Here is a 27,018-nt window from a genome sequence, read left to right on the forward strand (position 1 = left end):
GCTGGGGGGGCTGCGGGTTGGGAGTGAGGGGCGCCGGCGGGGCTAGGGGGGCTGGGGGTTGGGAGTGAGGGGCGCTGGCGGAGCTGGGGGGCTGCGGGACGGGAGTGAGGGGCGCTGGCGGAGCTGGGAGGGCTGCGGGTCGGGAGTGAGGGGCATGTCCGCTTTCTCCGCAGGTGGCCCGGACGCCTGACTCCCGGGCTGGATCTCTAGTAGGGCCAGGGGTCCCTCGGTGCAGCCATGCCCCCGCGGCCGTCGTCCGGGGAGCTGTGGGGGCTGCACCTCATGCCCCCCCGGATCATGGTGGATTGCTGCCTCCCCAACGGCATCCTGGTCACCCTGGAGTGTCTGCGCGAGGCCGCGCTGCTGGGCATCAAACACGAGCTCTTCCGAGAGGCCCGGAAATACCCCCTCTTCCACCTGCTGCAGGTGAGCTGGACGCCTGGGTCCCATCCCTGGAGGGGGGGCGGGGTCTGAGCAGGGGGGCTGGGAGCCCGGACTCCTGGGTTCTCTCCCCGGCGCTGGGAGGGGAGTGGGGGCTGGTGGGTTAGAGCAGGGGGGGCTGGGAGCCAGGACTCCTGGGTTCTTTCCCCGGCTCTGGGAGGGGGCTGACCCGTGGGGGTTCGGATCGCAGCGTCTGTGCCCTCCCTGCCCCAGGATGAATCCTCCTACATCTTCGTGGGGGTGACCCAGGAGGCCGAGCGCGAGGAGTTTTTCGATGAGTCCCGGCGGCTCTGCGACCTGCGGCTCTTCCAGCCCATCCTCAAGGTCATCGAGCCGGTCGGGAACCGGGAAGAGAAAATCCTCAACCGGGAGATCGGTGAGCGGGGCCGGGCCTAGATGTGGGGTGGGGGGCGGAGGGGGGCTCCGTCTGGTCTCAGCCCCCTCATCCTGCCCTCCCAGGCTTCGCCATCGGGATGCCCATATGCGAGTTCGAGCTGGTGAAGGACCCCGAGGTGCAGGACTTCCGCCGCTCCATCCTGGCCGTGTGCCGTGAGGCCGTGGAGACGCGGGAGGCCGGCGGGCCCCACAGCCAGGCCCTCTACGTCTACCCCCCGAACGTGGAGTCCAGCCCCGATCTGCCCAAACACGTCTACAACAAGCTGGACAAGGGTGAGGTGCTCCGTGGGGGTCTGTGCGCCGTGGGGCGGGGGGAAGGGGTCCCGTGCTCCCTGGGGGTCTGCGCGCCGTGGGGCGGGGGGAAGGGGTCCCGTGCTCGCTGGGGGTCTGCGTGCCGTGGGGCGTGGGGAAGGGGTCCTGTGCTCCCCTGGGGGTCTGCGTGTCGTGGGGAAGGGGTCCTGTGCTCCCTGGGGGTCTGTGCGCTGTGGGGCGGGGGGAAGGGGTCCCGTGCTGCCCTGGGGATCTGCGTGCCGTGGGGCGGGGGGAAGGGGTCCTGTGCTCCCTGGGGATCTGCGCGCCGTGGGGCGGGGGGAAGGGGTCCTGTGCTGCCCTGGGGGTCTGCGTGCCGTGGGGCGTGGGGAAGGGGTCCTGTGCTCCCCTGGGGGTCTGCGTGCCGTGGGGAAGGGGTCCTGTGCTCCCTGGGGGTCTGTGCGCTGTGGGGCGGGGGGAAGGGGTCCCGTGCTGCCCTGGGGATCTGCGTGCCGTGGGGCGGGGGGAAGGGGTCCTGTGCTCCCTGGGGGTCTGTGCGCTGTGGGGCGGGGGGAAAGGGAGTCTGTGCATGCCCTGGGGGTCTGTGTGCCGTGGGGCAGCAGGAGGGGGGCTGTGTGATCTGAGCACCATGGGGCAGAGGCAAGTGGGAGGTGTGGGCAGTGGGGCAGGGGCGGTCCCAGGGTGGGGGCGGTGTCTGGATCCCATGGGGTGGAGGAGGCGGGTCTGGGGCGGGGGGCATAGGGCGACCCCCAAGTTTCGCTGTCCCCCGCCCCAGGCCGGCTGATGGTGGCCGTGTGGGTGATCGTGGCCCCGCACCTGGACAAGCAGAAGTACACGCTGCAGGCGCCGCACGACGCGCTGCCCGCGCAGCTCATCGCCGACGCCATCCGCAAGCGGAGCCGCAGCATGCACCTGGCACCCGCGCAGCTGCAGCGCTGCCTGCAGGAGTACCGGGGCCAGTACCTGCTCAAGGTGTGCGGCGCCGACGAGTACCTGCTGCACGAGTGTCCGCTCAGCCAGTACAAGGTGAGGGGCCCGGCTCCCCGCTCCACCCGCCCTGGGGCCCCCGGCCCGCTCAGCCAGTACAAGGTGAGGGGCCCGGGGCCCCCACTCCGCCCGCCCTGCGACCCCCCCCCCGGCTCCGCCCTCGGGCCCCCGGCCCGCTCAGCCAGTACAAGGTGAGGGGCCCGGGGCCCCCACTCCGCCCGCCCTGCGACACCCCCCCCGGCTCCGCCCTGGGGCCCCCGGCCCGCTCAGCCAGTACAAGGTGAGGGGCCCGGGGCCCCCACTCCGCCCGTCCTGCGACACCCCCCCCGGCTCCGCCCTGGGGCCCCCGGCCCACTCAGCCAGTACAAGGTGAGGGGCCCGGCTCCCCGCTCCACCCGCCCTGGGGCCCCCGGCCCGCCCTGTGACCCCCCCTGGCTCCACCCTGGGGCCCCCGGCCCACTCAGCCAGTACAAGGTGAGGGGCCCGGCTCCCCGCTCCACCCGCCCTGGGGCCCCCGGCCCGCCCTGTGACCCCCCCTGGCTCCACCCTGGGGCCCCCAGCCCGCTCAGCCAGTACAAGGTGAGGGGCCCGGGGCCCCCACTCCGCCCGTCCTGCGACACCCCCCCCGGCTCCGCCCTGGGGCCCCCGGCCCGCTCAGCCAGTACAAGGTGAGGGGCCCGGGGCCCCCACTCCGCCCGCCCTGCGACCCCCCCCCCCCGGCTCCGCCCTCGGGCCCCCGGCCCGCTCAGCCAGTACAAGGTGAGGGGCCCGGCTCCCCGCTCCACCCGCCCTGTGACCCCCCATGGCTCCACCCTGGGGCCCCCGGCCCGCTCAGCCAGTACAAGGTGAGGGGCCCGGGGCCCCCACTCCGCCCGTCCTGCGACACCCCCCCCGGCTCCGCCCTGGGGCCCCCGGCCCGCTCAGCCATTACAAGGTGAGGGGCCCGGGGCCCCCACTCCACCCACCCTGGGGCCCCCGGCCCGCCCTGTGACCCCCCCTGGCTCCACCCTGGGGCCCCCGGCCCGCTCAGCCAGTACACGGTGAGGGGCCCGGCTCCCCGCTCCACCCGCCCTGGGGCCCCCGGCCCGCCCTGCGACCCCCCCCCCCCAGCTCCACCCTGGGGCCCCTGGCCCGCTCAGCCAGTAGAAGGTGAGGGGCCCTGGGACCCCCGGCTTCGCCCTGGGACCCACACCCTCGGCATGGGACCCCCAGCTGGGCTCTGCGCCCCCCGGCCCGGCCACGGCTCTCCGCGGAAACGCGCTCTCTCTCTCTCTCTCTCCGCCACAGTACATGAGGAACTGCATCGCCGTGGGGCGCCTGCCCCACCTCATGCTCATGTCCAAGGAGAGTCTGTACAGCCAGCTGCCGGCCAACGTCTTCCTGCTGCCCTCCTATGCCCGCCGGACCGGGCCCTGCGCCCACGCCAACGGGGACCCACCCGCCAAGTCCCTCTGGTCCGTGCCCAGCCTGCTGCGCATCAGCGTGCTGTGTGCCACCTACGTCAACGTCAACATCCGTGACATCGACAAGGCGAGGCCGGGGCCCGGATGCCTGGGTTCTCGCCTGGCTCTGGGAGGGGAGTGGGGGCTGGTGGGTCAGAGCGGGGTGGGGGGGCTGGGAGCCAGGACTCCTGGGTTCTCTCCCCGGCTCTGGGAGGGCAGTGGGGGCTGGTGGGTTAGAGCAGGGGGGGCTGGGAGCCAGGACTCCTGGGTTCTCTCCCCGGCTCTGGGAGGGCAGTGGGGGCTGGTGGGTTAGAGCAGGGGGGGCTGGGAGCCAGGACTCCTGGGTTCTCTCCCCGGCGCTGGGAGGGGAGTGGGGGCTGGTGGTTAGAGCGGGGGGGGGGGGGCTGGGAGCCCGGACGCCTGGGTCCCCTGGCATGATGGCTCTTTCTCTCCCTTTTCCCAGATCTACGTGCGGACGGGGATTTACCATGGCGGGGAGCCCCTCTGCGACAACGTCAACACCCAGCGCGTTCCCTGCTCCAACCCCAGGTAGCGGGCAGGGCGGGGGCTCAGTGGGGGGTGCTCTCCCTCTGCACTCTGCCCTGGCCCCAGCGCCCTGCTGCGGGGCCACCGGGAGCAGGCTGGGGGGCTCCCCCTGCCCGCCGCCGGCGACCCCAACCTGTGTCCCTCTCCCCCAGGTGGAACGAATGGCTCTCCTACGACATGTACCTCGCAGACCTGCCCCGCGCCGCCCGCCTCTGCCTCTCCATCTGCTCCGTCAAGGGCCGCAAGGGGGCCAAAGAGGTGGGGGGGCTGGCTGGCTCCGGGGGGCGGGGAATGGGGCAGGGGCCTGTCCCCTCTAGGGGGCGCCAGCTCCCACCCGGCCCCAGGACAGGGACTGGCTGGCTCAGGGGGGCGGGGAATGGGGCAGGGGCCTGTCCCCTCTAGGGGGCGCCGGCTCCTCCCCGGGGAGGGGACTGGCTGGCTCCGGGGGGCGGGAAATGGGGGGCAGGCTGGCTGTGACCCCCCATGGTCTCTGTCCCCCCCCCCCGGCAGGAGCACTGCCCCCTGGCGTGGGGGAACGTCAATCTCTTTGATTACAAAGATACCTTGGTGGCTGGGAAGATGGCACTCAACCTGTGGCCGGTGCCCCACGGCCTGGAGGACTTACTGAACCCCATCGGTGTGGGGGGCTCGAACCCCAACAAGGTGAGTGTTTTCCTGCTTCCCCCCAGCTCTGCCGGTGCCCCTCACTCCCGACCCGCAGCCCCTGCTACCCCAGCCCTGGGTCCCCTCTCTGTCCCATCCCGTACCCCAGTGGGGTATCTGGCTATGAACCCCCTCCTCGCCTCTCGGCAGCCGTAAGCCCCTCTCGTGGTATTGCAGCCGACTTCTCTTTCCCCCCCCACCCCCCGCCCGGAGGTGGCAGCTGGCTGTTATGGTAGGGCCTACTCAAAACGCACCAGGCCAAAAAGATCAACCTAAGCGCTTAGAAACATCTGCTGTGAAACCGTAAACTTGCCTCAGTGGTGCGGTCTCCCAGACATCACAGTAGGGCCTACGTAAATACACAGGGCCGGCATGATCTGGCTATTAAGGTAGGGCCTATGTAAAAACACAGGGCCGGCATGATCTATTACATAAAGCTATGTAATAAGTGCTACAGTAATAGATCCACATGGCCCTCTTGCGTGTTATTGTAGGGCCTACATAAATTGGAAGGGTCTGAGCACATGGTTTTTGGGGTGCTTTGCTGGGGGCTGGGAGTCCCCTTTGTATGGGGTTGGAGGTGCCTAGGATTCTGACCCCCTTTTCACCCCCCACCTCCCCCCACCAGGAGACCCCCTGCCTGGAGCTCGAATTCACCTGGTTCAGCCACGCGGTGAAATTCGCCGACGAGGCACAAATCGAGGATCACGCGAACCGGAGCATGTCACGGGAGCTGGGCCTCAACTGCTGCCTCACGGGGCTGGTAAGGGGGGGGGGGGTCCTTCCCCTGAGGGGGGCGCCGGCTCCCACCCGGCCCCAGGGCAGGGACTGGCTGGCTCAGGGGGGCGGGGAATGGGGCAGGGGCCTGTCCCCTCTAGGGGGCGCCGGCTCCCACCCGGCCCCAGGGCGGGGACTGGCTGGCTCAGGGGGGCGGGGAATGGGGCAGGGGCCTGTCCCCTCTAGGGGGCGCCGGCTCCCGTCCGGCCCCAGGATGGGGACTGAGGACACTGGATGTTTTGGGGGACACCCCCCCCGTTTCCCTGCAGAGCAACCGCCTGGCCCGGGACAGCAGCCTGCAGGAGAACGAACTGGAGCAGCTTCGTAGCATCTGCCACCGTGACCCCCTGTCGGAGATCACTGAGCAGGAGAAAGACTTCCTCTGGAGGCACCGGTAGGCAGCCCGGACGCCTGGGTTCTCTCCCTGGTGCTGGGAGGGGAGTGGGGGCAGGTGGGTTAGAGCAGGGGGGGCTGGGAGCCAGGACTCCTGGGTTCTCTCCCCCATGTGGTGGGGGGCTGAGCAGGGGGTTGGGGCACACCTCAGACGCCCCCCCCTCTCGTTGCAGCCATTACTGTATCAACATCCCAGAGACGCTGCCCAAGCTGCTGCTGTCCGTCAAGTGGAATTCGCGGGACGAGGTTGCTCAGGTACCTGGGACCCCCCCGGGCTCCCCCTCAGCCGGATCAGAGCCCTGGGGGGTGGGCGGGAGCGGTTTGGCGCTCTCTGCGCACAGTGGCGGGGAGTTCCGCCGGCCCCGCCAGCCTGTGTCTCTCCCGCCCCCCCGCAGATGTACTGCCTGCTGCGGGAGTGGCCCCTCATCGCGCCGGAGCTGTCCATGGAGCTGCTGGACTGCAACTTCCCTGACCCCCGCGTGCGGGACTTCGCCCTCAAGTGCCTGGCGCAGGGGCTGACGGATGACAAGCTGAGCCAATACCTCATCCAGCTGGTCCAGGTCCCGCCGCGCCGCCCCGGCAACCCCCGTCCTGCCCCCTGCGGCCCTGGCAACCCCTGGCCGCGCCCCCGGCCCACCCACCCCCTGCGGCCTGTGGCAACCCACGGCCGTGCCCCCGTCCTGCCCCCCGCAGCCCCTGGCAACCCCCGCCTGTGCCCCTGGCAACCCCTGGCCGCGCGCCTGTCTCCCCCAGCCCCTGCGGCCCCTGGCAACCCCCGGCCGCGCCCCCGTCCCGCCCCCCGCGGCCCCTGGCAACCCCCACCTATGCCCCTGGCAACCCCTGGCCGCCCCCCACGGCCCCTGGCAACCCCTGGCTGCACCCCCGTCCCCCTGCGGCCCCTGGCAACCCCCGGCCGCGCCCCCTTCCCGCCCCCCGCGGCCCCTGGCAACCCCCGCCTGTGCCCCTGGCAACCCCTGGCCACCCCTCTGTCCCGCCCCCCATGACCCCTGGCCACCCCCCTGGCCCGCCCCCCATGGCCCCTGGCAACCCCTGGCCCGCCCCCCATGGCCCCTGGCAACCCCTGGCCACCCCCCTGTCCCGCCCCCCATGGCCCCTGGCAACCCCCGGCCGCGCCCCCATCCCACCCAGCCCCCGCGGCCCCTGGCAACCCCTGGCCGCCCCCCTGTCCCGCCCCCCGCGGCCCCTGGCAACCCCTGGCCGCCCCCCTGTCCCGCCCCCCGCGGCCCCTGGCAACCCCTGGCCGCCCCCGTCCCACCCCCCACGGCCCCTGGCAACCCCTGGCTGTGCCCCTGCCCTACCCTGCCCCCTCTGGCAACCCCTGGCCGCGCCCCCGTCCCACCCACCCCCTGTGGCCCCTGGCAACTCCTGGCCGCGCCCCCGTCCCACCCAGCCCCTGCGGCCCCTGGGAACTCCCGGCCGTGCCCCCGTACCACCCCCCGCAGCCCCTGGCAACCCCCGCCTGTGCCCCTGGCAACCCCTGGCCGCCCCCCTGTCCCGCCCCCCGGCAACCCCCGCCTGTGCCCCTGCCCTGCCCCCTGCCGCCCCTGGCAACCCCCAGCCATGCCCCCATCCCGCCCCCTGCCGCCCCTGGCAACCCCTGGCCGTGCCTCCGTCCCACCCAGCCCCTGCGGCCCCTGGCAACCCCTGGCCGCGCCCCCGTCCCCTGGCAACCCCCGGCCGCGCCCCCTGTCCCGCCCCCTGTCACGGAGTCCCCGGGCGATGCTCTGGAACTGCTCCCCAAAAAGCCAGTCAGGACTCTGGGGAGCCTCCTCTCCCTCGGAGCAGACTGTCTTCAGGGCAAGACGCTCACACGGCTTCACCTCCTGGGTCTCTCCTGGGAGCATTCGGCATATGCCCCTCCGTGCGCTTCCCACAGCGAGTCCGCCCAGGCGGGGTCCCGGGGAAGCCAGAGGGTTCTGCAGCCCCCACTTCACAGTCAGACGTGACTCTCAGCCAGCCAGTAAAACAGAGGTTTATTAGACGACAGGAACACGGTCTAAAACAGAGCTTGTTGGTCCAGCGAACGGGACCCCTCGGCCGGGTCCATTCTGGGGCCCAGCGAGGCAGACCCCCGTCTGCCCTCCCTTCCCGTCCCCAGCTAGCTCCAAATTCCAACCCCCGTCCAGCCCCTCCTCCTCTGGGCTTTGTCTCTTTCCCAGGCCAGGAGGTCACCTGATCCCTTTGTCTCCAACACCTTCAGTTGGCACCTTTGCAGAGGAGGGGCCCAGGCCATCAGTTGCTAGGAGACAGAGTGTCGGGCATTTATGTACCCTGGCCCTTTGCTCTGCAGCAACCATACACCCTTATCCCACCCCCTAGAGACTTAAGAACTGCATAGGGGAAACTGAGGAAAACATTAAGAACAGTCCCACTTCGTCACATCTCTCCCCCCTTCGAGACCGAACTGAGCGGGGTCACTGCAGCCAGTGACCTGGGGAAGTTCGAACCCACCAACATTCCCATGGACGCCCCAGCATCTCTCCCATTGCTTGGTGGGAGTTACACCAGGCCCGTCCAGTTTCGTGCCCTCCCTTAGTTCGAGTGCGCTTGATGGCACTCGCAGGCCGCATGTGGGAAGGTTTATGTGCCCCGTGCCCTTTTGCCACCCCAATACCTCTGGGGTTCAAACTGGGACTGGGTCTTCTCCCAGCACGTTGGTCTGGAGGGCTGCGATTCGGGCTCTCTTGGTTAAGAGCCCCCATCTTGACCTTGGCCAGCTCTGGGCTTGGGTAGCCGCTCCCCACCTTGTGGCCCAGATACAACACCTCTGTCGTCCCCACCTTACACTTTCCAGCTTTTACCGTCAGTCCCACCTCCTTGAGGCAGCCCAGCCCCCTCTTCACCTGGGACACCTGTTACTCCCAGGTCTGGCTAAAGACACAAATGTCATCGAGGTACGCCAGGGCCAAGTCCTCCATCCCCCTCAGCTTGTCTAGAATCTCCCCAGGCCTAGGCGTGGGGTGGGCATCGGACACGGTGATGGCTTTAAGCTTCCAATAGTCCCCGCACAACCAGATCATCCTGTCTTCCTTGGGGACCAGCCCCACCGGTGAGGCCCATGGGCTGTTGAACGGCTGGATCACATCTAAAGCCAGCATGTCCTTGACCTCTCTCTCCAGGTTCTGGGCTACTTTCCCAGTGACTCTGAATGGGGAACACCTGATGGGGAGATTGGCTCCCACCTCAGGGAAGAGATCCACCAGGGGGTCCTCCCCCTTCTCCTCCCAATCCTCCCTTTTCAGGTCCAGGGGTCCCCTCACTCTCCTCCCATCCAGCAGCTCGAACGGGAAGAACCCTGTGGATTCCTGGGGCACCACCAGCTGCCTCCCGATTCCCCCCAGTTCTACTTCCCCTTGGGGAGCCCATTCCTGGTACAGGAATCCCTTCTCCCACAGGACTCTGTCCCTGCAGCCGTCCCCAAGGGGGTTTGCAGCGCTGTGGCCAGCAAGTTCCCTCAGCTTCTCCAAGGAGGGATCCCTCTGCAGCTCGGTCTGGAATTCAGCTGCTGGGGAAGGGAGTGGGACCTGCTCCCTCTCGCTGGCTGGGCCTGGGGTCACAGCCCCTCTGAGCCCTGTCCCTGGTAGCTCCCTCCCTGCTGTCTAATCACTTCCCAGCAGCACGTCTGGACCAGGCAAGCCTGGTTGGCAGCCGACCTGCCCTGTCTGGGTGTCCCCCCACTCAGCTGGGGTCTCAGTTCCCACCGTGCTCAGCGCTGCCCTTGCTGTCCCAGTGGGGGCAGGCAGCGAGCTCTCTGCTCTGGTCACAGCATCAGAGCCAGCATGAGCCCCCTCTCCGGTGTGCAGGGGCGCGGGGAGCATCTCTCCCTCCCACTCAGCCCCAGGGGTCTGGTTACAGGCAGGCAGGTACCCTGAGCCCAGCAGCCCCTCCCTCCTGCCAGCCAGGTCATTTGCATTTTCACTGACCATTTCCCTCTTAGCCAATTGGTTCCCTGGATTCAAATTCAAAACCTCGGCTGTTACAGGAGCGGGGCCTGGATCTTGTCCCAAAGAGACACAGTCACCCCCGAACAGGACCTCACAGCCGATATCCTGGAGAGCCCCAATGACCAGCCAGCCCGACCCCTCTTGGGTCTGCACAGGGATCTGGGCCATAGGCAGGGCGAGGGCCTTCATCCCGGGGACCTTCACCCAGGTCACACAGCCCCTCAGCATCTGCGGCTGCACCACCCGGGGCCCGACAACAGTTCTCTCTGTCCCAGGGTCTCGCCACCCCAGGCAGGTCTCCCCATTGACCGCCACCTTCCGCTGCCACTGGGGGTCCGAGGGGCCTGAGCCCAGGAGACTCCACGCAGACGTATAGGCCGGGGCCAGGAGTGGGAGCCTGTCCACCACCCCACCCATCTGGCTGACAGCGTCTATGGCCTTGGGACCCAGCAAGGGGGCTAGACACCGGGGCTTTTCCGCAGGGTCCCCCTGGTTCAAATCCCCAGCCTGCTCGAAGGCCGTGTGGTGGGCATCCACATCCTCCCCTCCTTAACCAGGGGCAGCAATTTAGTGTCGAGATTCCCTGCAGAACTGGCACCCCGGGGTCTATCCCCACTCACCCCTGGGGAGTCCCCTATGCCTCTCCGCTCCACCATCGCCAGTCCATGCTGCTGCTGCTTCTCCTGCAGCTTTTCCTCGGGCTCTTGCTCTCTCTCACGGTCCTCTCGCTCTCTCGGACTCCGCTCCAGTCCCAACCGTCTCTGATCCCCTGATGGGGAACCCGATCATGAAGACCCCTGTCTGGTCGGGGACAGGAGTCTTGGGGACGCCTGGCTACTGCTCCAGCTGCTCCCAGATCCTCTTGTAGCCCCGTCTGGGTCAGGAATCTGCTCCTTAGAGCGGTCCTCATCCTCCAGCTGCACGATTAACTGGGCCTCGGTGAACTTCCCAATGCATAACCCTCTCTTTGCACAGGATCACAATGTCCTTCTTGAGGAGATGGTGATAGGCCATCACTCCGCTGATCCCAAGTTGCTTTGGACTCAGAGGCCCGTGTGCTCTCAGCTCCCGCACGGTTTCCAGGAAGAACCCCTAGTATGCCAGCCCTTCTCGTGGTCACCACCTCTTTGCCAGGGTCGAGCTTCAGACTCCTCCACACCGGGACCGCTCGCTGCAATCCCCAGGGGAACCCTGTTACTGCAAACGTCCTTCTATCTCCCAGGATCAGGCGGCAAGCTCCTCCGCCCTGAGACTGCTCGCTGCAGTCCTCAGGGGAACCCCATTACTCCAACAGTCCTTCTCGCTGGTCACACACTCCTAGGGGTTAATCGCCCCCTGAAACCGTCCCCCCTCTGTTTTACTGCTCCCCAATCACTTACTGCAAGAAGTGCCATTCACGGGGTGCCGTACATCCCACCTCTGCCACCAGTTGTCACGGAGTCCCCGGGCGATGCTCTGGAACTGCTCCCCACAAAGCCAGTCAGGACTCTGGGGAGCCTCCTCTCCCTCGGAGCAGACCGACTTCAGGACAAGCAGCTCACACGGCTTCACCTCCTGGGTCTCTCCTGGGAGCATTCGGCATATGCCCCTCCGTGCGCTTCCCACAGCGAGTCCGCCCCGGCGGCGTCCTGGGGAAGCCAAAGGGTTCTGCACCCCCCACTTTGCAGTCAGACGTGACTCTCAGCCAGCCATAAAACAGAGGTTTATTAGACGACAGGAACACGGTCTAAAACAGAGCTTGTCGGTCCAGCGAACGGGACCCCTCGGCCGGGTCCATTCTGGGGCCCAGCGAGGCAGACCCCTGTCTGCCCTCCCTTCCCGTCCCCAGCTAGCTCCAAATTCCAACCCCCGTCCAGCCCCTCCTTCTCTGGGCTTTGTCTCTTTCCCAGGCCAGGAGGTCACCTGATCCCTTTGTCTCCAACACCTTCAGGTGGCACCTTTGCAGAGGAGGGGCCCAGGCCATCAGTTGCTAGGAGACAGTGTTGGGCATTTATGTACCCTGGCCCTTTGCTCTGCAGCAACCATACACCCTTATCCCACCACCTAGATACTTAAGAACTGCATAGGGGAAACTGAGGCACCCACACAGTATTCAGAAAAAACATTAAGAACAGTCCCACTTCATCACACCCCCCACGGCCCCTGGCAACCCCCGGCCGCACCCCTGTCCTGCCCCCTGCCGCCCCTGGCAACCCCCGGCCATGCCCCCATCCCGCCCCCTGCGGCCCCTGGCAACCCCTGGCCGTGCCCCCGTCCCACCCAGCCCCTGCGGCCCCTGGCAACCCCCGGCCGTGCCCCCATCCCGCCCCCCGCGGCCCCTGGCAACCCCCGTCTGTGCCCCTGGCAACCCCTGGCCGCCCCCCTGTCCCGCACCCCACGGCCCTGGCAACCCCTGGCCCTGCCCCCTGTGGCCCAGCGCCCCCCGCAGGCCGGGAGGGGTCCGTGCGGCTGAGCCTGGCTGTCTGTCTCCCCTGCAGGTTCTGAAGTACGAGCAATACCTGGACAACCCGCTGGCCCGGTTCCTGCTCCGCAAGGCTCTGACCAACCAGCGCATCGGCCACTTCTACTTCTGGCACCTCAAGTGAGGGGCCCGATTCCTGGCAGGGGCTGCGGGTCGGGAGTGAGGGGCACCGGCCGGTCAGGGGGGGCTGCGGGTCCGGAGTGAGGGCGCCGGCCGGGCGGAGGGGCTGCGGGTCGGGAGTGAGGGGCGCTGGCCGGGTGGAGGGGCTGCGGGTCGGGAGTGAGGGGCACCGGCCGGGTGGAGGGGCTGCGGGTCGGGAGTGAGGGGCCACGTGCCTGTGGTGCCCCCCGCAGGTCGGAGATGCACAGCAGGACGGTGAGCCGGCGGTTCGGGCTGATGCTGGAGGCGTTCTGCCGGGGCTGCGGGATGTACCTGAAACACCTCAACCGGCAGGTGGAGGCGATGGAGAAACTCATCAACCTGACGGACACCCTGCGGCAGGAGAAGAGAGACGACACCCCGAAGGTACCGCCCGGCCGGCGCCCCTCACGCCCGACCCGCGGTCCCTCCGCCCGTCCGGCGCCCCTCACGCCCGACCCGCGGCCCCTCCGCCCGGCCGGCGCCCCTCACGCCCGACCCGCGGCCCCTCCGCCCGTACGGCGCCCCTCACGCCCGACCCGCGGCCCCTCCGCCCGGCCGGTGCCCCTCACCCCCGACCCGCGGCCCCTCCGCCCGGCCGGCGCCCCTCACTCCCGACCCACAACCCCCCCCGGTGCCCCTCACTCCTGACCCGCAGTGTGATGATGGTCCCCATGGGTCACTCAATCAGGGTGACCTACAAACAGAACGGGGCAGACAAACCCCAAACGCTGGTGGATCTTCCAATACTTAGATTTACCAAAACAGCCCAAAACAGCCTCTATATTACCTCCCTGGTTACTCAGACGCCCAAACATCGCAATTCCCTTAAAGTGCCCGGCCTCCGTCCAGACACACTTCAGATACGATGATTGTCACGGAGTCCCCGGGCGATGCTCTGGAACTGCTCCCCACAAAGCCAGTCAGGACTCTGGGGAGCCTCCTCTCCCTCGGAGCAGACTGTCTTCAGGGCAAGAAGCTCACACGGCTTCACCTCCTGGCTCTCACCTGGGAGCATTCGGCATATGCCCCTCCGTGCGCTTCCCACAGCGAGTCCGCCCAGGCGGGGTCCTGGGGGAGCCAAAGGGTTCTGCACCCCCACTTCACAGTCAGACGTGACTCTCAGCCAGCCAGTAAAACAGAGGTTTATTAGACGACAGGAACACGGTCTAAAACAGAACTTGTAGGTCCAGCAAACGGGACCCCTCCGCCGGGTCCATTCTGGGGCCCAGCGAGGCAGACCCCCGTCTGCCCTCCCTTCCCGTCCCCAGCTAGCTCCAAACCCCCGTCCAGCCCCTCCTCCTCTGGGCTTTGTCTCTTTCCCAGGCCAGGAGGTCACCTGATCCCTTTGTCTCCAACACCTTGACTTGGCACCTTTGCAGAGGAGGGGCCCAGGCCATCAGTTGCTAGGAGACAGAGTGTCGGGCATTTATGTACCCTGGCCCTTTGCTCTGCAGCAACCATACACCCTTATCCCACCCCCTAGATACTTAAGAACTGCAAAGGGGAAACTGAGGAAAACATTAAGAACAGTCCCACTTCGTCACAATGATGATTCCTGAAAATCTGATCTTATCATATACAAGAAAAGGTTCTTCCGATCCCAAAGGATCAGCCACACACCCAGGTCCAATGATAACTTAGATCTTACCCCAAATCCACACTTAGAGCCAATTCTTGTCAACTAAACTAACATGTATTTAAAAAGAGAAGAGAGAATTGGTTCAAAGATCAATCTCCAGACAGACGTGAATTCAATTCTTGAGGTCCAGATACGTCGCGGAGATTAATTTATAGTTGCCAAAAGTCCTTTTAGAAACAGTCCAGAGGTTACAGTCCAATGTCCGTGTTCAGGGCGACTCCGGTCAGTGACTGGGGATCTCAATCCTTGTGGCTCAGGGTTTCCCCCTCTTGAAACCTGAAGCCAATCGGAGATATGGGGGGGGGGGGGGGGTAATCGGAGCCTATATAAGAAAAAGCCCCGAATATCGGGACGGTCCCTATAAAACCAGGACATCTGGTCACCCTACTCAGAGATGCAGCAGGATCATGTCCCGGGGTTTTTACACATTTCCAGCAGCATCTCGGCCTGAGCGAATAAGCTTCATCTTCTGTCTCCCAACCATCCTGGCAATTAGCATGGGGTAATTAATCCATTAGCAGTGCAGATCCCGGTTACCGCTGTCACGGACTGTCACGGACTCACAGATCGTGCCCACTCTTGGCCCCATGCGGTCCGTGGGGGATGCCCCTTTCAGTGCGACAGCCCTTCTCGGGGGTCCCTCCTGGAGCCGCACCTCTCAGAGCCTTAGCACGTCTGTCTCTGCCGTGGGCCCCCTCAGGGAGTCCCCTCGCTCGGGACCCCCAGGGCCTCCACTCCCTCTGTTCTCTAGCCCGGAGCGACTCTCAGCCAGCATAAAACAGGAGTTTTATTGAGCGACTGAACCTAGCACAGGAAACTCTCCGGCCTCAGGCCTGGCCTCCTTCAGCCCAGCACATTCCAGTCACCCTGCATCCAGGGGGGCTCTGCCTGCCCCCCTCTCCAGCCCCCCTGCTTCCCAGCTGGGCATCTGATACCCCCGGCCCCAGGCCCCCTCTGTCCATTGTCTTCTCTCCAGGGAAACAGGGTCGTAAACAGGGTCGCCTGGGCCTCCTCTCCCCTCTTCTGTCCCCTGGCCCCTCTGGTCCGGTCACGGGGGTCCTCTCACCGCAGCCCATTGTCCTCCCACTGGCCAGAACCGGCTGCGACTCCTGAGCGGGGTCTCCAGGTCGTCAGGTCACCCGTCGCTGGAGTCTCCATCCTCCAGGCCACTGGCTGGGGTCCCAAGTTCCCTCTCTGGTCCTCTGTACCAACAAACTCCCTCTCCCCTCCCTCGTTAAACCTGTAACACCCAGGGAAACTGAGTCCCACCCCCTCCGCATGCAACCCACTGGAAAACATGGAAAAACAAGACCCCCCCCTCCCACTTCGGCACACCCACGACCTCCAAAGAGACCGTAACACTCGTTCACGCCAGTATCACCATCAATCGTGAGATTCCTTTTTCGAGCTTTGCATCGCAGCCGCATTAAGAGCCAAGACGTGTTTGCTGCCATCCCAAGCCCGGCACAAACCGCTCCCCTTCTGCCTCCGACGCCGGCTGCATGTCCAAGCTCCGTCCATTTACAGATCTTCCTAACGAGGCTCAGCTCAGGCTGGGAGTTAATTAACTCTTCCAACGAGATATTATATCACCCTCGTCACGTCCCACGGTGCCCCTCGCTCCCGCCACCCGCCACCGCCCCGTGTCTGCCTCCCTGCCCCTCTCCCCCGGACACATCTGTGACCCCCCCCCCCCCAGCAGGATCCTGGAGCTCCCCTCTGCCCCGGGGTGGGGGAGGAGTGGGGCTGTGCCCTGGGTTCTTACCCGCCCCCCCGTCTCCCCCAGATGCAGATGAAGTTCCTGGTGGAGCAGATGAGACGCCCGGATTACATGGAAGCTCTGCAGGGCTTCATCTGCCCCCTGAACCCTGTCCACCAGCTGGGCAACGTCCGGTGAGGCCCGCAGGACGCCTGGGTCCCATGCCCGGCTCTGGGAGGGCAGCGGGGGCTAGTGGTTAGAGCAGGGGGGGCTGGGAGCCAGGACTCCTGGGTTCTCTCCCCGGCTCTGGGAGGGGAGTGGGGGCTGGTGGGTTAGAGCAGGGGGGGCTGGGAGCCCGGACGCCTGGGTTCTCTCCCTGACAGATCTCCCCACCTCGCAGGCTGGACGAATGCAGGATCATGTCGTCGGCCAAGCGGCCGCTCTGGCTGAACTGGGAGAATCCGGACATCATGTCGGAGCTGCTCTTCACCAACCATGAGATCATCTTCAAGAACGGGGATGGTGAGGGGGGCTGCGGGTCGGGAGTGAGGGGCACCGGCAGGGCTGGGGGGGGCAGGACTGGGATGGGGGGGCTGCAGGTCAGGAGTGAGGGGCACCGGCAGAGCTGGGGGGGGCAGGGCTGGGCTAGCAGGGGCTGCGGATCGGGAGTGAGGGGCACCGGCAGGGCTGGGGGGGGCAGGACTGGGATGGGGGGGCTGCAGGTCAGGAGTGAGGGGCACCGGCAGAGCTGGGGGGGGGCAGGGCTGGGAGAGCAGGGGGCTGCGGGTCGGGAGTGAGGGGCGCTGCTGACGTGCGTCTGTCCGTCTCTGGCTGTAGATCTCCGGCAGGACATGCTGACGCTGCAAATTATCCGGATCATGGAGAACATGTGGCAGAACCAAGGACTGGACCTTCGGTACCGGGGGGGGGAGAACCTGCGTCACTGCTCTGCTGGGGGGGGGGGGGAATGGGATTTGTGGGGGGGTCACTGGGAAAGGTGGCCGGATCTCAGCGCCGGGCGAGGGGTCCCCGTGTAACCGGCCGCCCCGCCCCAGAGGTGGCTGCATCTCAGCGCCGGGCGAGGGGTTCCCGTGTGTCACGGAGTAAGGGGGAGTTAGGGCCCCGCACCCCTCTTCCTGAGATCGACTGTGACTTTCAACCAGCCAGTAAAACAGAAGGTTTATTAGATGACAGGAATACAGTCTCAAGCAGAGCGTGTAGGTACGACCAGAACCCCTCAATTAGGCCCTTCTGGGAGGTTCAGGGAGCTTAGACCCCAGCTTGGGGTTCCCTGCGTTGCACCACCCAGCCTAGCCCTCTGAAGACCAAACTCCTTTCTTCCCTAGCAGCCCCTCCCTCCTTTGTTCAGTCTCCCAGGCAGAAGGTGTTACTTCTCCCAACCCCCCTCCTGGCTCAGGTTACAGCTCAGGTAGCTTCCTTCCAGGGAAGTCTCCCATCCCCGATGCAACCCCCCCCTGCAACATTCCCAGGTCAAATCTGCCCCGCTCCCTGCTCCGTTACATCTCTCCCCCCTTCGAGACTGAACTGAGCGGGGTCACTCTGCCCAGTGACCTGGGGAAGTTCAGGGCCCCCTCTCCGGGACAACGCATCCACTATTAGGTTGGCACTTCCCTTTACATGGACCACGTCCATGTCATAATCCTGCAGGAGCAGGCTCCACCTCAGGAGCTTGGCGTTGGCTCCTTTCATCTGGTGCAGCCAGGTCAGGGGAGAGTGGTCGGTGTGCACGGTGAAGTGTCGCCCAAAGAGATATGGCTCTAGTTTCTTGAGGGCCCACACCATGGCCAGGCATTCCTTCTCAATAGCCGCGTAGTTCTGCTCCCGAGGTAGCAACTTCTTGCTCAGGTACACGATGGGGTGTCTCTCCCCCTTTTCATCCTCCTGCATTAACACCGCCCCCAGTCCCGTGTCTGAGGCGTCGGTGAACACCATAAAGGGCTTGTCAAAGTCTGGGTTTGCTAGAACTGGGCCACTGACCAGAGCCTCCTTCAGCTCCTGGAGAGCCCCCTGGCACTCCTCGGTCCAGACCACCTTGTCTGGCTTCCCCTTCTTGCACAGCTCAGTGATGGGGGCGGCTATGGAGCTAAAGTGGGGCACGACCCTTCGATAGTACCCCGCCATCCCAATAAAGGCCTGGACCTGCTTTTTGGTTTGCGGGGCGGGCCAGTCTCTGATCACCTCCACTTTGGCCGGTTCTGGCTTTAGGCAGCCGCTCCCCACCCGGTGGCCTAGGTAGGATACTTCAGCCATCCCCACCTTGCACTTCTCCGGTTTTACGGTCAGCCCAGCCTCCTGGAGTCGGTCCAGCACTTGTCTAACCTGGGACACATGGTCCTCCCAGGTCTGGCTAAAGACGCAGATGTCGTCAATATACGCCACGGCAAAACTCTCCATCCCCCTCAGTAGCTGATCCACCAGGCGCTGGAAGGTGGCCGGCGCTCCCTTGAGGCCGAAAGGCAGGGTCAGGAACTCATAGAGCCCCAGAGGGGTGATAAAGGCCGATTTCAGCCTGGCATCGGCATCCAGCGGCACTTGCCAGTAGCCCTTTGTAAGATCCATGGTGGTAAGGTACCGAGCGCCTCCCAGCTTGTCTAGGAGCTCGTCAGGCCTGGGCATGGGGTAGGCATCGGCTACAGTGATGGCATTGAGCTTGCGATAGTCCACACAGAACCGGATCGACCCGTCCTTTTTGGGGACCAGCACCACCGGCGAGGCCCAAGGGCTGGAAGACGGCTGGATCACCCCCAAAGCCAGCATGTCATTGACCTCTCTTTCCAGGTCCTGAGCAGTTTTCCCTGTGACCCGGAAGGGGGGGCATTTTATAGGCGGGTGCGATCCTGTCTGCACCTGGTGGACAGTCAGATTAGTGCGTCCAGGCTGGTTGGAAAACAGCTGTTGGTACAGATGCAGCACCCCTCCGATCTCAGCTTGCTGGGCCGGGGTCAGCTGGTCAGAGAGGGGAATTGCTTCCAGGGGGGAACCAGCTCTTGTCCCAGGGAATAGATCTACCAAAGGGTCATCTCCCTGCCCCTCCCAGTGTCCACACACAGCCAACACCACATTCCCCCTGTCGTAATATGGCTTCATCATATTCACATGGTACACCCGGTGGTGGTGTGCCCGGTTCGACAGCTCCACCACATAGTTTACCTCGTTTAGTTGCTTGACGACCTTGAAGGGCCCTTCCCAGGCGGCCTGGAGTTTGTTTTTCCTCACGGGGATGAGGACCATCACCTGGTCCCCAGTGGCGAAGGCGCGGGCCCGTGCTGTGCGGTCATACCAGACCTTCTGCTTCCTCTGGGCTCTGGCCAGATTCTCCCTGGCCAGGCCCATGAGCTCGGCAAGTCGTTCCCGGAAGGTCAGGACATACTCCACCACCGACTCTCCATCGGGAGTGGCCTTCCCCTCCCATTCGGCTCTCATCAGGTCCAGGGGCCCCCTTACCCGCCTTCCATATAACAGTTCGAAAGGTGAAAACCCGGTAGACTCCTGGGGTACCTCCCGGTACGCGAACAGCAGGTGAGGTAAATACTTGTCCCAGTCCTGCGGGTGCTGATTCATAAATGTTTTCAGCATCATTTTTAGCGTCCCATTGAACCTCTCCACCAGCCCGTTGGATTGGGGGTGATACGCCGAGGCCCAGTTGTGCCGAACCCCACATTTCTCCCACAAGCACCGGAGTAAGGCCGACATGAAGTTGGACCCTTGGTCCGTCAGGACTTCCTTGGGGAACCCCACTCGGCTGAAAATGGTCAGCAGCGCATCTGCCACAGTGTCTGCCTCGATGGACGATAAGGGCACTGCCTCGGGGTAGCGGGTGGCGAAATCTACCACCACCAGAATGTATTTCTTCCCTGATCGGGTCGTCTTGCTGAGAGGTCTCACTATGTCCATGGCCACCTTCTGGAAAGGCTCCTCTATGATGGGCAAAGGTCTCAAAGCCGCTTTCCCCTTGTCCGGGGCCTTCCCCACCCTCTGACAGGGGTCACAGAATCGGCAGTACTGTCGGACGTTGGTAAAGACCCCAGGCCAGTAAAAGTTCTGTAGCAGCCTCTGCCTGGTGCGCCGGATTCCCTGGTGCCCTGCGAGAGGGATGTCATGGGCCAGGTGCAGTAGCTTGTGACGAAACTTCTGGGGAACAACCAGCTGCCTCCTGACCCCCCAGGACTCCACTTCCCCTGGGGGAGCCCACTCTCGGTATAGGAATCCCTTCTCCCACAGGAACCTCTCCTTGCAACCTCTCATCATGGTCTGTACCACACTGAGGTCAGCCAGGTCCCTTAGCTTCCGCAGGGAGGGGTCCTTCTGCAACTCGGCCTGGAACTCGGCAGCTGGGGAAGGGACGGGAACCTGCTCCCTCTCGTCGGCTGGGTCAGAAGCCACAGCCACCCCGAGCCTTGTCCTTGGGTGTTCCCTCCCCACCAGGGTAGGGTTCTGTGCCTCCGATGTGACATCCTTCCCAAGGTCAGGGCGTAGTGCCCCTCGCCGGCTCTGGCTACGGGTCACGACTAAGGCGGTCTGGGGGTTGCTTGGCCAGTCCTCTAGGTCCCCCCCCATCAACACCTCAGTGGGCAAATGGTGGTGCACTCCCACGTCCTTGGGGCCCTCCTTGGCCCCCCATTTCAGGTGTACCCTCGCCACGGGAACCTTGAATGGGGTCCCGCCCACCCCTGTCAGGGTCAGGAAGGCGTTGGGCACCACCCGATCTGGGGCCACCACCTCGGGCCGGGCCAGTGTCACCTCTGCGCCTGTGTCCCAGTATTCATAAACTTCCTTCCCATCCACCTCCAGGGGGACAAGGCACTCGCTCCGCAGGGGCAGCCCCGCGCCCACCCTGTAAACGGAGAACTTTGAGTCCGGAGCATCCGGCCCCCCAGAGAAGCTGGCCTGAGACCCTTCTCTCTCTTGAGCAGTTGATAAGCTGCCAGCCCCCCTTGCCTGGAAAGCCGGCCCCTCGTCCGTCTGGGCCTCTACCAAGTTAATCCGGTGTGGGTTCGGTCTGCTCAGTCTGTCCTTGAGCTTGGGGCACTGGGCCCGAATGTGGCCTCTTCGGCCGCAGTAATAGCAGCTCATGTCCCGTGGGTCCCCTCGAGCCGGTCGGTTGTCCCTGACGCTGGGCATTCCTTTTGGGAGGGGATTCCCCATATTCCCCCTTTGGGAGGTACCCGGGTGACTCTCTTTCTGCATCGCGGCGGGCCTGCTCCTTTGGGACTCCTCCCTGCCAGCCCCTGACCGGCTCTTCACAAACTCATCGGCCAGCCGGCCTGCATGTCGCGGGTTCTCTGGTTTTTTGTCCCTCAACCACAGCCTCAGGTCGGATGGGCACCGCTCATACAGTTGCTCCAGTACCAGCAGTTTAACCAGGTCCTCCTTTGTCTGGGCCCCAGCAGCCCACTTGCTGGCGTATCCTTCCATGCGGACGGCTAGTTGCAGATATGAGATCTCCGGGGTTTTATCCTGACTCCGGAACCTTTCCCGGTACATCTCAGAAGTCAGCCCAAACTCACGTAGCAGTTCATAGTCCCCTTTTTCCGCCTCTTCCAGTTGGCGGTACAAGGCCACGGCTTTGGGGTCCAGTAAGGGGGTGAGAACCCGGAGTCTGTCTGCAGGATGAACCTGGTGCAGCTCGCAGGCCGTCTCAAAGGCATCCAGGAAGTCATCCATGTCCTCCCCCTCCTTACGTGGGGCCAGGATGCACTTATCAAAGCTCCGTACAGTCCTGGGTCCCCCCTCACTCACCGCAGCCGGGGGCTCGCGGCCCTTCAGCCTCGCCAGCTCCAGTTCATGATGCCTCTGTCTCTCATTCTCCTCCCGTTCATGCTGCCTCAATTTCTCTTCATGCTGTCTCTGGTGTTCACGATCCTCCAGCTCTCTCAGTTTTAGCTCTATCTCCCATTCCAGCCCATTCCGCTCCACGGATGCTGCGCGTGGCCGGGAGGATCCCCTGCTGGCCGGCGAGCGTTGCCGGGAGGATCCCCTGCTGGCCGGGGGGGTCACGGCGCCCTCGGTATTTGCTAGGCTCCTCCCCACCCTTCCCCTAGGCATAGGAAGGAGGGGTCTCGGGAAGCCCTCAGCAGCCGGCTGACCACTCCCAGCTGGGACAGACACTGGGGCCTGCGCTGCATCTGCCAGGCTGCTTCCCTCAGAGACAGGGATCGGTTCATTCGCGCTATCTCCCTTCTCCAGCTGGGCAATGAGCTGTTCTTTGGTGAGCTTCCCAATGCACACCCCCCTCTGCTTGCACAGCTCCACCAGGTCGCTCTTAAGCCGCTTGGCATACATCTTCCTGCTGGCTACTCACAGGCCTGTGTGCTCACCGCTCCCCACAGTTTCCAGGGAGACCCCTAGTGTGCCAGCCCTTCTCGAGGTCACCACCTCTCTGCCAGGGTCGAGCTGCAGACTCCTCCGCCCCTGGGACCACTCGCTGCGATCCCCCGGGGGACCCTGTTACTGCAAAAGTCCTTCTCGCTGGTCACACACTCCCAGGGGTGATAACCGTCTCTCTCTGACTCCTCAGCACGCCTGGTCCCCGTCAATCCCCCTTCGTTTTACTTCTCCCCAGTCACTTACTGCAGGAAGCGCCGTCCACGGGGTGCAGTAGATCCCACCGCTGCCACCAGTTGTCACGGAGTAAGGGGGAGTTAGGGCCCCGCACCCCTCTTCCTGAGATCGACTGTGACTTTCAACCAGCCAGTAAAACAGAAGGTTTATTAGATGACAGGAATACAGTCTCAAGCAGAGCGTGTAGGTACGACCAGAACCCCTCAATTAGGCCCTTCTGGGAGGTTCAGGGAGCTTAGACCCCAGCTTGGGGTTCCCTGCGTTGCACCACCCAGCCTAGCCCTCCGAAGACCAAACTCCTTTCTTCCCTAGCAGCCCCTCCCTCCTTTGTTCAGTCTCCCAGGCAAAAGGTGTTACTTCTCCCAACCCCCCTCCTGGCTCAGGTTACAGCTCAGGTAGCTTCCTTCCAGGGAAGTCTCCCATCCCCGATGCAACCCCCCCCTGCAACATTCCCAGGTCAAATCTGCCCCGCTCCCTGCTCCGTTACACCGTGTAACCAGCCGCCCCGCCCCAGAGGTGGCTGCATCTCAGCGCTGGGCGAGGGGTCCCTGGGTAACCGGCCGCCCCGCCCCAGAGGTGGCCGCATCTCCGCGCCGGGCGAGGGGGGTCCCTGCCTAATCCTCCCTCCTCTGCCCCCAGGATGCTGCCCTACGGCTGCCTGTCCATCGGGGACTGTGTGGGGCTGATCGAGGTGGTGAAGAGCTCGCACACCATCATGCAGATCCAGTGCAAGGGCGGCCTGAAGGGGGCGCTCCAGTTTAACAGCCACACCCTGCACCACTGGCTGAAGGACAAGAACAAGGGGGACAGGTCAGGCTGGGTCCGGGGCTCCGGCCTGGGGGGCAGGATGGGGGTGCTGTGGGGTGGGGAGCTGGGTAGAGGCGGGTCAGGGGAGGCAACTCACTCCAGGTGCTCTGATTCAGTTATGACAACGCCATCGACCTGTTCACCCGCTCGTGCGCCGGGTACTGCGTGGCCACCTTCATCCTGGGCATCGGCGACCGGCACAACAGCAACATCATGGTGAAGGACGACGGGCAGGTGAGACCCCCCCACACCCCCTTCCCTGCCCTCCTGAGCCAGCCAGTCCCCGCCCTGCGGCCGGGTGGGAGCCGGCGCCCCCTAGAGGCAACAGGCCCCGTGTCCCATTCATCGTCCGACCCCACCCTTCTCCCAGCTCTTCCACATCGACTTCGGCCACTTCCTGGACCACAAGAAGAAGAAATTTGGCTACAAGCGGGAGCGGGTTCCTTTCGTCCTCACGCAGGACTTCCTGCTCGTCATCAGCAAAGGGGTGCAGGAGAGCACCAAGACCAAGGAGTTCGAGAGGTGAGGCCCCTCCTGCCCCCCTCCCAGAGCCGGAGAGAGAACCTAGGAGTCCTGGCTCCCAGCCCCCACTCCCCTCCCAGAGCCGGGGAGAGAACCCAGGAGTCCTGGCTCCCAGCCCCCACTCCCCTCCCAGAGCCGGGGAGAGAACCCAGGAGTCCTGGCTCCCAGCCCCCCCTGCTCTAACCCACCGGCCCCCACTCCCCTCCCAGAGCCGGGGAGAGAACCCAGGAGTCCTGGCTCCCAGCCCCCCTGCTCTAACCCACCGGCCCCCACTCCCCTCCCAGAGCCGGGGAGAGAACCCAGGAGTCCTGGCTCCCAGCCCCCCCTGCTCTAACCCACCAGCCCCCACTCCCCTCCCGGAGCCAGGGAGAAAACCCAGGAGTCCTGGCTCCCACCCCCTGTAACGATGCAGTTCTGGCGGAACCCAACTGAGAGTGCCAATTTAGGATAAATTGCTCAAACAGGGCAGTTACAGCCCAAGGCTGGGGGTTTTTTCCGCCTCTAAGGCAAACCAAACCAGCCAGACGGAGAGGACTTTGGTCTCACTCCACTGGCTAACCACAAGTCACACAAGCAATTTCCTCAGACACTCCAGTTTCCCAGTATCACCACCAGTGCCACTCGTTATGGGGACGAATGGTTATGAAAACCAATACCCCAGTAAAAGAAAAAGGTTCTCCCGATCCCAAAGGATCAAGCCCCAGACCCAGGTCAATAGACAAGTCAGATCTTACCCACAAATCACGCTGTTGCCGATCCTTTAGAATCTAAGATCGAAAGGTTTATTCATAAAAGGAAGAAGATAGAGATGAGAGCTAGAGTTGGTTACATGGAATCAGTTACATACAGTGACGGCAAAGTTCTTGGTTCAGGCTTGTAGCCGGGATGGATTAAATTGCAGGTTCAAATCAAGTCTCTGGAACATCCCCATTCCTTCAGTCCTTTGTTCAGAGCTTCAGTTTGTAGCAAAGTCCCTCCAGAGGTGAGAAGCAGGATTGAAGACCAGATGGAGACGAGGCATCAGCCTTTTATAGTCTCCTCCAGGTGTAAGAACACCTCTTTGTCCTTACTGTGGAAAATTACAGCAAAAGGGAGTCTGGAGTCACATGGGCCAGTCCCTGCGTACTTTGCTGAATCACAAGGCGTATCTGCCTTCTCTCAATGGGTCAGTTGTGTAGCTGATGGGCCTTAATGGGCCATCAAGCAGGCTAGGCAGAGCTAACACCAACTTGTCTGGGGTGTTTCCCAGAAGCAGAGCATAAGTTTGCAATACAGACAGTATAGAGCCAATATTCACAACTTCAACTACAAAATTGATACACACGTACAGACAGCATAATCATAACCAGCCAACCATAACCTTGTCTTAGACACCTCATTTGACCCCCTTTATACAAGATTTGGTGCCATTACAGGACTTTGGTTGCCACGATGTTCTATATGGTCCCAGATTATGTCAGTAATGTCACAGCCCCCTCCTGCTCTAACCCACCAGCCCCCCCTTCCCTCCCTGTGCTGGGGAGAGAACCCAGGAGTCCTGGCTCCCAGCCCCCCCTCCCCTCCCAGAGCTGGGGAGAGAACCCAGGAGTCCTGGCTCCCAGCCCCCCCTCCCCTCCAGAGCCGGGAGAGAACCCAGGAGTCCTGGCTCCCAGCCCCCCCCCCGCTCTGACCCCCCAGCTCCCCCAGCTGGGTTGGGGCCCCCGGGGTGCTGACCCCGCGCTGCGCCCGGCAGGTTCCAGGAGATGTGCTACGCGGCGTACCTTGCCATCAGGCAACACGCCAACCTGCTGATCAGCCTGTTCTCGCTGATGCTGAGCTCGGGGCTGCCGGAGCTGCAGTCGTTCGACGACATCGCCTACCTGCGCAAGACGCTGGCGCTCGACAAGGCCGAGCCAGAGGCGCTCGAGTACTTCACGAAGCAGATGAATGAGGCCCACCACGGTGGCTGGACCACCAAGATGGACTGGATCTTCCACACCATCCGCCACATGCCCCTGAGCGAGGCCGGGCACGACTGAGGGCTCCCGCCCACTGCTCTAGGCCCCACCCACCGCTCTAGGCCCCGCCCTTTCCTCCTGGTCAGTGTGGCTGAAACTGTGTCCGTAAGCCCCTCCCATCCCGGAGGGGGCTGGACCATGAGCGACACAGGGGCGGGGGGCAGGGTCTCTCCCCCTTGGGGGGGCGTGTCCCAGGAGCACAGGCCCCGCCCTCCTTGCTCAGGCTCTCTTGCTCCTCCCCCTAAGCCCCGCCCCCTTGGGAAGAACCCCCTCCCATCCTGGGGTGGGGGGTGGGCGTAGAGTCTCAGGCCCATGACACGCAGAGGGTGTGGCCAAGCACTGAAGCCCCTCCCCCTAGGGCGGGGCCTGAGAGAGGGGAGCCGGGACATGTGCCCCTCCCCTTTTGGGTGCATCCAGGTGAGGGCGGGGGCAGGGGGGGCCCCTTCCAGCTCCACCCTTTTCATAGGAGGAAGTGAGGTGGGGGGGTGTCAAATCCATTATGCCCCTCCCCTTGAGGGAAGGTCAGAAGCCAGAGAGCCTTAAGCCCCTCCCCCTGTGGGGCGGGGACTGCACTGAGAGGGGCGGAGCCAGCACACTTAGGCTCCTCCTCAGGGACCCCCACCCAGAGATACCTGCTGTTTGGGGGGGGGGTCCGGCCCCTTTGACCTCTGACCCCCTTGGGAATCGGGGGGGGGACAGTAAAGGGCATTTAGCCCCCGTTTTTGAGGGGGCAACAGCTCGTCCCCCCCCCGAAATCTTCCAATGCACCTAAGCACCCAGCCCCCCCCTTCTGATACTTGAATCCTGCCCCTCCCCCCAATCTGCTGGGCCGGGGGGGGGGGGGGCAGATACTTGACATTTTTTGCCTGGAGAATTTTTTTGTTGGTGGTGCAAAAATACAATTTTTAAAGAAGCCCAAAGTAGCCCCGAAGTTTGGGGGTGGAGGGGGCCCTGCCCCAGTGAGCTCTGCACATGGGGGCTGGTACCAGAGGGGACAGGCCCCTGCCCCATTCCCCGCCCCCCTGAGCCAAGGAAACCTGGGGGCTGGGGGGGGTTCAGGGGCTGGGGGCCCCTGGAAATAGACAAAGGCAGCTGCAGCATCCATTTGTATTGAGCTTTCAGGCTCTGGGGGGGGGGACCTGCCAAGCTGGCCCTGGCCCAAGGGGACCCCCCCCCACATTAGGGCAGGGGGAAATAAGGTAGAGAAGGAACCCAGGCGTCCGGGCTCCCAGCCCCCCCTGCTCTAACCCACCAGCCCCCCCTCCCCTTCCAGAGCCGGGGAGAGAACCC

General features: G+C 64.4%; 1 protein-coding gene across 1 annotated transcript; it reads left to right on the forward strand.

Annotated features, from left to right (window-relative positions):
• Positions 1-237: 237 nt before the first annotated feature.
• Positions 238-25,749, forward strand: LOC135889480 (phosphatidylinositol 4,5-bisphosphate 3-kinase catalytic subunit alpha isoform-like). The gene is made up of 21 exons (XM_065417348.1): positions 238-426; positions 655-817; positions 901-1,110; positions 1,883-2,133; positions 3,382-3,624; positions 4,000-4,085; positions 4,235-4,340; positions 4,593-4,745; positions 5,374-5,508; positions 5,792-5,916; positions 6,089-6,170; positions 6,311-6,475; positions 12,358-12,461; positions 12,695-12,866; positions 15,908-16,014; positions 16,221-16,342; positions 16,658-16,736; positions 23,042-23,212; positions 23,326-23,443; positions 23,580-23,731; positions 25,464-25,749. The coding sequence occupies exons 1-21, from the start codon at positions 238-240 to the stop codon at positions 25,747-25,749; spliced, it is 3,219 nt and encodes a 1,072-aa protein (XP_065273420.1).
• Positions 25,750-27,018: the final 1,269 nt, after the last annotated feature.

This window comes from Emys orbicularis, chromosome 15, assembly GCF_028017835.1.
Source record: "Emys orbicularis isolate rEmyOrb1 chromosome 15, rEmyOrb1.hap1, whole genome shotgun sequence".
NCBI classification, from domain to species: Eukaryota; Metazoa; Chordata; order Testudines; family Emydidae; genus Emys; species Emys orbicularis.